The sequence below is a fragment of the Terrapene carolina genome, unplaced genomic scaffold, assembly GCF_002925995.2.
Source record: "Terrapene carolina triunguis isolate 2854851 unplaced genomic scaffold, T_m_triunguis-2.0 Scaffold706, whole genome shotgun sequence".
In the NCBI taxonomy this organism is placed as follows: domain Eukaryota; kingdom Metazoa; phylum Chordata; order Testudines; family Emydidae; genus Terrapene; species Terrapene triunguis.
Genome location: NW_020665057.1, coordinates 7985709 through 7998756, shown reverse-complemented (window position 1 = coordinate 7998756; position 13048 = coordinate 7985709). Strand labels below are relative to the sequence as shown.

The following is a 13048-nucleotide window of genomic DNA, read 5'->3' as shown; positions in this document are numbered from 1 at the left end:
TAAAAAAAACAAGAAAAAAGAAAAAAAAGAAAAAAAAAGGGCAAGCAAACAAACAAAAAACCCATTAAAATTGGTTGAAAGTCGATTTCCTCTAAGTGAAAGCCAGTGGTAGCAAACTGTCAGAATAACATTTGGGTAGAAGTATGCATTTGTTTTCCTTAATGATCAAAATAAAAAATCTGTATTTATGTGTATTTAATTCTGCAGTAATCTAAAGTCTGATCAAATATATAGAGATCTGAATCAGCTGCAAACCGGCATTTCATCTAAGGGGATCTCACACCTAAACAATGAAACAAACATTCTTCTGCTTCAAGAGGTATGGTCCTTTCCTTGGAACATCCTCATTGACAAATAACGTATAGATAGAGGATAAAAAAAGAAGGGGAAAAAAAGAAGGGAAAATAAAAATAACCGTGAATCAACTTAAATGTGAATTTAAAGGTTCAAAAAATGTAATGTATGGCAACCAAAAATCAGACATTCACACTGGACACACATACAGTTTATGCAAGCCAAGTTATTTCCATGCAAAGCAAAGGTGTTGGGTATGTAGCCTTACTTAAAAGCAGTAGGTGGAGAATGGTTATAAATTAAAATAATACATGAAAATAAACATAACATACTGTGGTGAAGTATTGGCTATTCTCCACAACCAATATACAAAGTATAGGATTGTAGGCAGCTCAGGATATGGCATAGTTGCTTGTGGAGAATATTTTGTGACAGGGCCAAATTCGAACAAGGATTATTAAGAAATCTGCATCTGATTGAATAAAATAGTACAGGATTAATGTCAGTTATGTCCAGAGCACCACTGTTATTTATTTGAAATGTAATGAACTGTTCTTGCTTTTAAAAAAATTACAATATACTGTATCGTAAGGTATTAATTGAAGATGGAGTAAACCTATCTGAAAGATTCTGTGCAATCAAATATCTGCATTTGTTTAAAAAAATATTTCCTCTGTTGCAATATTTTTTTTTTTTTTTCCTGAATTCCGAGTATTCCTCCACTGGGGAAGTAGGCACAGTAAAACTGGACGTTTATGTTTCACAGACTAACCGGTCATCTCTGTGTTGTTTTATAGTATTACCAAATGCCCATTATGGTAAACGAGAAGGCTAACAGAGCAACTAAGGTTTGATGAAAAATAAAGGCAAGCTTGTGAAATCTCCAGAACTGCTTGGAGACATTTGAGACAAATTCAACATCTTGCACGCCTCATAATATTTGACAAATTGTCAGTTCATGGGAAATATTGGCATTAAGCCCCCAACTATCCAATGTGAATAGGTAGTGTGGACCCCTTTATCTATGTGGAGCAGCCATAATTCCCACGGATTTCCACATAGGCCCAGGTATCCAGGTTAGTGGGTACTGATACAGGTTTGGAGGTCTAGTTAGCTGCTTCTGACTGGTATGGAATTTTACTGGGATTTTAAGCATCCAGGCTCTTTGAAAAGCCTGTGTGTTCTAATGAAAATCACTCAGTTTCGGCAACAAAAGAAGAGGGTTGGTACATCAGGGATGGTTTTTTTCTTGTTTTTTGTAATCCTTTAAATTGGGATTTCCAAATGCTTCATTTCTTTCTAGTAACCTTTTAATCCAATAAATAAAAACAAAATTTGCAATGCACTGTGTCTGCATGGAACCCCACATGGGCACAGGAGTCTGATCTTCTGGCAGGGTCAGGGCCTCGCCTATGAACCCCAAAAGAGAAAAGATCGGTTTGGCATTGTGCAAATAATCACCATTAAATCCTGTAAAATCCACACACTAGAAAGGAGTTTATTGCACAATGGACACCATGTGCTAAATAAATAAATTAAAAAAAAGGGGGAAATGGGAAAGATTAATGTCTCAGGAATTTGGTGCTAAAAATAACTAGTTCTAATTTGGTGTATAGTGCCACATGGATGAATAGCAAAACTTCCAAAGATGATAGGCAGAAATGAACTTTTTCCTCTGTATTAAATTGTATTCACTTTTAAAGATGACTGCAACCCTGAAACAAGTCAAAAGTCATTTTCCCCCCAAAATGCAGTTAGTAAGAAAAATTGCTGCATATGAAAGCTCTCAGCTCTCATCACAGGATTGTTCAAATTGAGCAGATAAATTTGTCTGGGTTTGCATCTTCATTAAAGGGAGACATTTAGCAGAGCACTTGTCTGGTATAGGTTAGGACTAAGCCAGTCCATTCTCATTAGTCCCTATCACTCCAACTAATAAATGTCAGGCTCCACTACATAATGGGAGTATTTAAGCAAAGCCATATATCCAATCATATTTCACCACAGTAATGGGGATTACACAGCCTGATTACTTTGGACAGTATCACTTTTACGCATGCCTGTGTTTCTTGTAATCAACTTAATGATGTATATTGGGGAGTTTAGTGATGCTTTTATTAAAAAGTGATACTGTCATTTCACTGATAAAAATGAGGTGACAATACTATGCCAATGAACATACAAAAACATAAAAATGGAGGGATGGGTATTTATACAAGCATAACAGCAATAGCAGGATTTCTAGGGATGTCGAAGGAAAGTGAATGCTTAGATGAATTGTCTTAATATGGTATTACTTATAAATTTATAAGTTAAAAATGTATTTAATTGAATAGCTATTATATTGCTTACTATTACATTTTTAAACTATTATAATTATTAGTAATGTCAATTAGAGCTTGCGGTCTCTTTCATGCTTTTCTTTATTCTTAACCAGCTTTCATACAAACAGTTGTTATAATTTTTTTAATCTTACTTTTTTCTGAGGTCACGTCAACCTGAAAGAGAACACAGATAAAGTGAAATGGTTACAATATCACACTGGTGTGTGTATATATGAGTATATATAAGGACATATAGGGGTAAATTTTCAAAGTTGGCCTTTGGTTTTGTCTTCACAAATTTGTCTGTGGAATTCTGCCAGCACTATTATTTGTGCACAAATAAAAGAATCTCACATGTAAATGGAATTTACACATCCACAACGGTGTGAGGAAAAATTAGGGGCTACACTCTGAACATTTAACCCTGAGAGTCAACTCTGTTGGTAGAATGACTGGAAGGAATGGAATTGGGTAATGCTACAAGCATACTGCATATAACACTGGGGCCCACAATTTGTCTTCAGTAAGTGTGAAGAATTCCCATTTCAGCCAATAAGAGTTCTGTATGTGGATAAATGCAAGATGTTGCCCCAAAATATTATCTTTATCTGCTATCTCTTGCTTTTCAAGGGAGTGATCAGAACAGAAATACATTATTACAAATTGTGATACAGACCTGCCTTATGATCACTGGTAGGTCACATTACTATTGGTAAACCTTAGGTGAACAACTATAGATTAATGTAAGCGACTATTTTAATGTCAATGTCCTTGTGTAATTACTGCACTGCTAGTAGAAATCCCACAGATGTACTAAGGGAAGTACAGACTCCCTAAAATTGGTCTAATTTTTGGACAATTAATCTCACAATATTCCCCCAAGTGTTCTTCTATGTCCATATCAATTAATTTTAGTAATACAAAATCAATGAAAACTACTACTTTAATTCTACATTGGGATATTGGCCCAGGCAGGTCATTTTAAAAAACTGAAACAATTAGCTTCATGGTTCAGGGTCTAAAACTGTTGGGTGTTGGGAAGGGAGTTGTAACTCCTACGTGTATCAGCAGTTGACAGAAGCAGGATATCAGATTAGATAGATAAATGGAGACAGATTTTTAAAAATGATCCACACCCCAATTGGGCCAGATTTCCAAAAGAGCTCAGTCGCCATTTAAGCTCTTTAAAAATATGGCCGTACTTTCACTTGTCACCTGCCAAGAGCTGAGCACTTCTGAAAATACGGCCAAATTATTTAAATGGGAGAGGAATATCTGGCCTAAGGTGTGTTCCATTATAATCATTCCAATCCCTAATATTTAGTTTTTTAAATGGCAACCTGAATAATTGTGTTATCTAAAATTCTTGCAATAGTGGTTTCCAAACTCTGTTCTGTGATTCGTGGAGAATATGTTAATAGTCCATAGGATGCAGGTGGGTCATATGATTCTAGCTCTCTCCCTGTTTCCAGCTGGTAACTGTCAATACAAGACAACTAAAAATACATACTGTTCTAATGTTACTTCCCCATTTAAGGATCAGGGCCTAAGAAATATCTGTAATTGCCGGAAGGATATAATGTGATTGCAAATATAAGAGGAGCTGACCCATCAGACAATCTCTCTATTAGGAGGAAAAGTTTGAGAACCCCTGAAATAATATTTTCGGTTAATAAATTTATGCTGGACTTTAGTAACCAATTCAGAAATACATGGACTTTGTCATAGAAGGTCCAGATTTCCAAGTGGGTTACAGCCCTTTGTGCAATTCAGGTGACACAAAGGGCCATAATCTGGCTTCAATTCCTCACTAAGAATTTCCCTGGCATAGTGGAACTCTCTGCTGGGCGTAACTATGCTGGATCTGGGTTTGTGCTTCTTCCCCCCGTGTAGAAGAGCATGTCAGGGTTGTTCCAAAGGGGTCAGAGCAGAGTTCTGCTATGCCATGCTCCACTGGCACTTGGGGTCCTGTAGAGTTGCCTGGTAGCAATTCTAAACTGTATGAGAATCAGGGAGGTGTAACTAGCACCTAGACGCCATCCTCTATCTTCTGCACTGCACAGCTCTGAGACAAGAGAGAATCAGGCACAAGTTTTTGAGACATAGGTGCTGGAACTAGATGTGCTGGTGGTGCAGCACCAGCACCCCCCCTGGCTTGAAGTGGTTTCCATCACAAACAGGGTTTACAGTTTGATTCAATGGCTCTCTCAAAGCACCCCCACTATACAAACTGTTCCAGCACCACTGCTTTGAGACTACAAACACCTATTGAAATCTTTGCAATACCAAAAAAAAAAAAAAAAAAAAAAAGGGTCCTTTGTAGTTATTGTTGGACAAAATACCCTTTTTCCCTAGGTAAAAAAAACAAAACAAATCTTTTCACCCTTATACCCATCCATTTTGCAAGCAACCATGAATTTCATAACTTGAACTTGAAAAGGATTAGCCTATAAGGAATGGTGCTCCTAACTGAACCACATTAGATCATCTCAGTAGCACTAGGTCAGTGGACAATATAATATGTCTAAAAGGACAAAACATTCAGTCTTCCAAGACGTATGCTAGTTCTCACTTGTTAGTAGAAATAAGCAATAGCAGAGCCATGATGAAGTGGCATTATAGTAAAATTACCTCTTCTTCCTGCTCTTGGTCTGATTCCGATTCCTTTCAGCCCCAAAATGCCATGCAACAAGAGAGGAAAAAAGAGAGGAGGAAAAATACAGAATATTGAGAAGAAAAGGATAGGAAAAGTATTGTTTCTGACAAAATTCAACAGGCAAGAGTAGGTAAAAAGCACAGTTTTTGCAAGTCAGTTGTCACGAGTCAAAAATGGCAGAGGGTCAGTTTAAATATAAAAGGTGGCAGCGTCAAGCAAATTACAAACAGAAAAGCTGCTTGTGGGGTCTTAGGCTTCTAGTGTGTCCTAAATCCTGTTATGGAATGTATGTATACATCATAGAACTCCTACATACAGTGTATATTAAGGTACGTCGACTTCAGTTACGTTATTCACGTAGCTAGAGTTGCGTAGCGAAGGTTGACTTACCGCGGTAGTGTAGACATAGCCTAAGTGTCCTACTACACCAGCATAGTAACTCCACCTCCACGAGAGGCTTAGGGCTTATGTCAGCATAGTTAGGGCGACGCGGTGTCCCTGTAGACACTGCGTTACTTATATCTATTGGCTGTCATTTTGTCCACTGGAGCCATGAAATTGACAAGACGCCAGATCCACTGCAGCTGTCTGGCAGCCTAACATAGATTGACTTGAGTTTATAGAAAACATGTCCTAAATTGTAAGTCTTTAACAATCTTTTGCCCTCCTGCCTATTTCCTGGTTGTGCTGTGACACTGATGATCCTAGACAAAAACTTCTATAAAGTTCTGATACAGTACAATTGACATTACCTTTGTGTAAAGTGGCAATGTGATATTTAAGTTGCAGATGGCTTGATGGACTATCCCTCTTGTAGATTTTGGCTCCTTCATAAATGATAGTCGCCCACAAGGCTCTTGAGTGGAGTCTCGTACCTAATGCAGCAAAGATATAAAAGTTTAATCTGTACTTTAGCAGCACTCTGTATTCCATATGCAGTGTCAAAACTAGTTACAGATAGAGATTAGATCTGGAAAAAAGTTTCTTCATGTATGTGGATGTATGTTTATGGCGTTGTTGTTCTGGTTTGTTATATATTTGAGTATGTGTATATATGTGAAAAACAGGAGAGATCAGCAAAATAGACACTTTGAAGTCAGTAATAATGACTTATTCACACAATGCAGTTTGAGACAGTAATTGCACTGTGACTACGCTCTCATGACAACATGCACTAACTCTGTTTTTCCCTGACATACTGATGTTAGGGCATTTTTAAATTAATCTATAAAATAAAAACCTTCAAAATTCACACATACCACCACCATAATCTATACATGCACTTGTATCTTCCTAGGTAGATCATCATCAACTGCTGCTTCTTTGACTTCATTAGTAACAAAAGACAGCAATTGATCATTTAGCTGCTGTTATAGGGAGAGAGTGACAAAGGTCACACTTAAAAGTTTTCTTCCATGTCAAAATACCTTATCAATTAAAGCCATATTCAAGGCACTTAAAATTGAGAATACTGATGGAATATCTCTGAAAAAGCTGCAAGTTATTTAAGTGTGACCACTGTATAACCCATGAAACAAAACAAAATTATATGAGCTCATGGGATGTTCTGAGACTTTGAAGTAAATCTTGGAAGAGCCCCGTGTATCACATCTGTAAGGCAGAACTGGACATGCAACACTTAGGACTTCAAATATGAAGTGTTTTTAGGTTCTGTAAACAGTCTTGGGAAGTACATACAAATAAAAGAATTATACCTCATTACGGGTTTCATCACCAAGGCCAAATGAGAAAAATTAGTCTTAAATATAGCCATGTGGTTACATACTTCTATTAACACGAATATACAGGATGGCAGAGCCACATGACAGACTTTCAGGATTGTATTAGAAAATTCAGGATGGGTCACAACCGTGTGAAGCCAGCAGTATGTGACATAAACACAGCTGATGCAGTTCTATATAAGGAAGACATATTCATACAATAGTGAGCTGGGCAGGGGAGAGGTGACATACGAGGATGTTCCTTGGTTATGACCAACCTATCTAGAATTGTAGATGCTTTCCAAAAGTTCACTTTCTCAATTAATCCCCATCTGTACATCTGACCAGCTAAATTAATTTTACATCACAGAGATTATGAAACATTTTTAATTTAAACAAAACCCTGAAATGACTGGTTTAGCAATCTCAGCCCAGTAGTCCCTGGCACCATTGTTGGTGATACAGAATTACCCCAATACTCCAGGGCACAATTACCTACGGATGGCTTTGAAACACCATTGCCAGGGAATTGTGGGAAAATCTGCTCTGCACTGCCTATGAAAGTGCTTTTCTCTGGGCTGAGTTCTTCTGTTTCTGGTGCCACTGACATGACAATTTTCAAAAGTAATTGAGTCACCTTAAAACTACAACTGAAGCCCTCTGAACTCCCCCTCTAAAAAGGAGAGAAGTGCATTTGTCAGAGGTAACTGTAAGCATAGCAGATCCATGGCAGTAGGTCTCTATGCTAGTAACATGGATTTTAGTGAGAGCATCACTACAGCTGTTATCACAATCAGCTTGCTCCTCCACTTGAGACCCTATGAAGGCAGTGGATGAGCAGCATAATTTGAAATATACATAAAGGACTCATTCCTGCTCACACTGAAGTCAAAGGACGTTTTGCATTGCCTTCAGTGGGAGTAAGATTGGGCCCAGAGTTGAAGAATACCTGTAGAACAGTTGAAGAACTACACCTGTATTTATATGATTTTGGTGTGATAAGTAGTAAGGCCAGCACCAGTACAATTCAGCCAACCTGTCTGTGATGCAGACCAGTATTTGCAGCTTTCTCGTGAACCACAGTCAAACCACTTAGTGTCAGGGCACTAAAGGCTTATCTACTACTGCAAATAGCAGAGTTGGAATACAGGAGTATTAAGAGGATTTTCCCAATTATGTAAATGCACTTGCTGCCTTCCATAAGTGTTTCCTTCTGTCACAATGTATTTCTGTAAAACAGAGGACTGCACTTGCAAATGGACCAATCAAATCCGGAAAAATAAAACATAAAGACTAATGGAGCTGTTCCTTCATCTCATTAGGTAGAGAGCAGTATTCCAAAAGACACAACATTGAAGTCTGAAATGCATCACTGTAAGTATGCCATGCACTGATGAGAGTGATATAGCCACAGATTAGTACACATACAGTGCATTTTTACCCAGATTTGGGCCCACTGTATTCGATAAAGTCTGGTTTGCCCTACCAGACAACAGAAGGCAGTGGTTGCTCATATCAACAAAATACTTATTTCAGTATTTCTTATATGAGAAGGTGGGGAATCTGTGGGATGGACATTTTCCAGACTGACAAGTGTATTGAAAACCCAGAGCCAGCCCTGAATAAAACCGCAGTCCATAACTGAAGTTATTCCATTACCTTGACGAACAGTGGAAGTCTATTTTCTTTGAAGGCATAAAAACTGAATATATGATGTTGCCCACTTTTTGTTAGTGGCACCAGATTGCCAAAGCAGTCAACGTAGATAGGCTTTCCTTCTAATACCTACGTGGAGTTAAAAAAAGACCCCCCCCCCCCAAAAATAATATTAATAGCCATATTCAATATTCATTTCTACAAGATTTTGATTTATCCTTATGTAAGCACAATTCTGCATTGATTTGAACCAATCTTAAAATTTTCAGAATACAGTGATCTCAACACTCAGCATTAGTGTTGCCATCTAGCATTATCCAGAATATGTGAAGACACATTTCAGATTATTTACTTCAATTCTAATTTTGAATATCATACTAGTTTCACCTACTAAGAGTAGTGAGAAGTGCTTATAAATGAGAACAATGCCTTGTGTTCTATGAACCTATGCAGATTTTCCATTTACAAGAATATGTGCATTTTTCAGCATACTGCACTAAACTGGTTACCATATGGTGGCCCTCACCCAGGACACCCTCTAGCATCATGCCACAGCACGACAAGTGCACCTACCCCAGCTTTCTTTTCAGCTCTCACCTGCCCTTTTCTGGCTAACTCTACCACTGGGTGGCAGTTGACAAAGTCACAGGTGCACTGGACCCTGCTCCCTCTTAAAGGGGTCAGTCACTCTGTGTTCACCACTACAGTTGAAGGAAAGACCTTAGTCCATGAGCAAACTTAGGATCCCGATTTTGAGCTGGAATGTAGACAATTTGGCTGTGAGTATCGTGAGGTTACACGTTTTACCTTCTTGGTCAATTCAAATAATTCCACAGTTTGTTTATTCTGCAGCAGGGTGACCATAAGGGTCCAATCTACTTGGAACAGCCTTAGAGCTGAGGCTTTTGCCTGGGCTCCAAGGGCCAATTTTCAGAGGGGTTGTGCACTTGCAGATCCCATTGGCTCCCACTGAAGTTGTGAGCATTCAGTACTTCTGAAAACCAGGGCTCAGGTGAATGTCTGGGATGCCTCTATGATACTGCTTATATCTCCTGGTAGTTATTTATACGACCCTTCCTCAGTCCCGGGAACTCACCTCATCACAGCTTTTGGAGTCACCCGACACAAGCTAACAGCACATTCAAAGGGCCCTTCTTACTTCTACCTCCCAGTAATTTAGCTTTGCCAATGTAAAGAGCACCTATTTTATCTATCATCTCTGCAAAAGATTGCCTATCACAGCCTTTAGCACCAGACACTGAACCTGAGAAATCATTTATGCATGGTGGGAATTAGAGCAGAAAAAAAGTATTTGTCAGGAGGCAGAATGCGCTGTGCTTTATCCATTTCCCGCTTGTCATCAATTTTAAAGGAGCTGACTCACCCAGTAAAGCATTTAACAAACAGCGCTAATATCCACACAGAAAGGCTTTTCTATGTTCAATATCAAACATGAATATTTATCAAACCTGCTAATTTAACTTCTTGCTCCTGGTGGACGAGCACGGCTTTTCTCACCGATGTCAACAGCAAACACGCTGACCAACTCCAACTACTGCTGTCAAGGTGTTGACGATCTTTTCGATTATTAATAGGTATTTGGTGGAAACTGGCAGGTGGGCACCTAACTGCTCTTAGAGCCTTTGAAAATCTCCAGAGCCCATCCTCTATAACATTCGATGTGCCTTACAAAGCTTAAATAATTTAAACATCAAAAATATGACTAATAAGTACAAAAGGATAAATCCTGAGGTGGTTACTCGGCTTTTTCAAGTTCCTTCCTCAGGCAAACTTCTAAAGGAGTCAGTGGGAGACTATCTGAATGACAAGGAATTTAAGATTTTGTCTTGATGGGTTACATCACAAAGCTAATTAAAATTAAATCACTCTCCTGTGACCACCACAGAAATGGTCACTGTGCGCTTTTCTTAGTGTTGAACAAAGCTTGCAGTCCCCATGTCCACTGGCAGTGCACAGCTGCCTCCAACCTGCCATTCCACTGAGGGTCTTGGAGTCAGAAAACACAGGCTACAAAGTGAGCAGCCCTGGACTGGAAGGAAGTGGGTGAGGCAGGCTGGTAGATGCATTGATTTATAACATCTTCCAGGTGGATTCCACAGACAGGGTCCCTACAGAGCACAGGTGGGTTTAAAACTGCTCCTTACTCTGACAAAATTGTAAGGTGTGTGAATCGGTGTGGCAGCAATACTGCTACACCCTCCCTTGGGGTGATCTCCCTTCATTGTAGTCGCCCAGTGACCTGATTTCTCTGTTTTTGTGTACCAAATTCTGAGGTCCTTAATCAGCCAACATTCAGTGACAGTTTTGCCTCACTAAGGGCCACAGGAAATGATCCTCTCACTATAATCTTTCCTCCTCCCCCCAAAACTAGCTTGACAATTACTCCTGCTTGACAAGAAACAAAGCCAGCCTTTCAGCAGGAGTATTCCTGTCCCCTTCAGCATTGTTTGTACACCACAGCAGAGTTCCTTTGATGAAGGCAGGAACCATTACCCTTCCATATTGCTGTTTTGCAGTGAAATTAGACAATAAGAGTGATCATCACAGTATCCTGAGGACTTCCCTCCCCTGGATTTGATAGACAATGCCACCTATATAATACTCTCTAACCCTATTGGCCTGGGGAGTAACAGAATGAGTTTAGAGATATTTTTTTCAAAAACGCCTCAAAAGAGACTTAAGAGCCTGAGTCTCATTGAATGTCAATAAGACTTATGGAATCTAGGCTCCCAAAGTCACTTAGATGTTTTTGAAAATTTTACCCTAGAACTTGGAACTCGGAGCCTCCAGAATGAAGCATCTGCAGGCCACTCATTCCATCACAGTCCCATCCCAATCCTTTCTTTTAATCTAAACCTTACAGCTGGGATTTTCCAAAGCACTCAATGATGGCCTACCTTAGCTCCCATTGATATGAAATGAGAGTTTCATATGAAGTCAGAGCTGGCCTGAAACTCAGTGCTTGTTTTGAATGATCTTACACCTTGCTCTGAGATCACAGTATTCTGCTTACAAAACATAACCAACTCGGTATGTAAATTATGCATACAACTTGAAGGTATAGAAAGAGTTTTCTGCAATTACTGTTCATTTTTATGAACAGAAAAGGAGACTCAAAAGGCCAGTATACATTTCCACACACAAAAATATACTGCCACATTCTTTGGTTTGGAGGATGTAAGCTTGATTTTGAATCTAATTACAAAACATTTCATAAATGTATACGTGCTCCCATTACTAATTTCTGCCTCCTATATCAGACAGTATGCAGAATTTGTGATTTTAGAAATAGATGGGGCAAGACACTGTGAATGAAGACAAAGAAAATGATACTATATTATCTTGTATTGTACCTCTACATCCCTGCTTCTGGCAACTTCTGCAAAGTTTTCTTGTTGTTCTAGCGTTTTATCCACCTTGTCATCTGTCATGCAGAAGCACCTTAATCGAGCTTCTATGGGATCATGTGATTTGGCAAATACAACAAATTTGGCCATGTAGGGCACACAGATAATCTCTCTGTACACTTGGGAGGCAAAAGTAACAGATTCCTGTATCTGCCGACAGTCTACCAACCAAAACCTGTGAAGGAACATAAAGAGCAGTTATTGGAATTGGCCATCTAGCAAGATGTAAGCAATGCAAATCTCCATACTGGTAGTGTAGACACTGTCCAGGTACCATTGCCCTCGGACATCAAGTAACACAGCCACAGTTATTCATGAAAAAAAAATAGAAATTTAAAACTCATCAATTTGGGGAGATGAGGGTCAGGCAACCCATAATGCATTTTTTCTTTGTAAAAGCAATTTTTAAAAAATGATATAGATCTTAATCCAGCAAAGATTTAAAGTTTGGGTGAAGTATATGTGGAAGTCTTTGCAGGGTCAGGAGCTTTAACAGTAACCTGCTATATTAAAGACCTGGTCACCTAACCTGTTGTCATTAAGGCTTAGCTGTAAACCAAAACATGCCCTACTAATCTCCATATCTACTAGACACGGGAAATTGCATTATACAGCAGTGAACAGAACCTAGTATCTGCTGATAGGACATGAAAGGAAACTCTTTTCCTAGTGAACATCCCCCAATACTAACCAACTCCAGCACTGTGGCCAGGCAGTCTTACCTGAGCAAGAAATGAAAGCCTGGAACCTCAGATACAGGGCCGGCTCCAGGCACCAGCTTAACAAGCAGGTGCTTGGGGCAGCCAAGGGAGAGGGGCGGCACCTGCAGCAATTCGCGGGCGGCAGGTCCCTCACTCCCTCTAGGAGCGAAGGACCTGCCGCTGAACTGCCGCTGCCGATCGCGGCTTTTTTTTTTCTTCCCAATTGCCGCCGCCGATCGCGATCGCGGCTTTTTTTTTTTTTTTTTTT

At 39.3% G+C, this 13048-nt stretch overlaps 1 protein-coding gene across 1 annotated transcript in view; it reads right to left on the bottom strand.

Moving 5' to 3' along the window:
• The window catches only part of ANK2 (ankyrin 2), a gene marked incomplete at its 3' end in the record, with an annotated part of 233445 nt that overhangs the window by 23006 nt on the left and 197391 nt on the right, over positions 1-13048 (bottom strand). Inside the window, exons 35-39 of the mRNA XM_029913507.1 lie at positions 12026-12254; positions 8655-8780; positions 6027-6149; positions 5250-5282; positions 2771-2792 (exon numbers count right to left, since the gene is read on the bottom strand). Of these exons, the coding sequence (XP_029769367.1) occupies positions 2771-2792; positions 5250-5282; positions 6027-6149; positions 8655-8780; positions 12026-12254 (533 nt within the window). The remainder of the gene's footprint in view (positions 1-2770; positions 2793-5249; positions 5283-6026; positions 6150-8654; positions 8781-12025; positions 12255-13048) is intronic.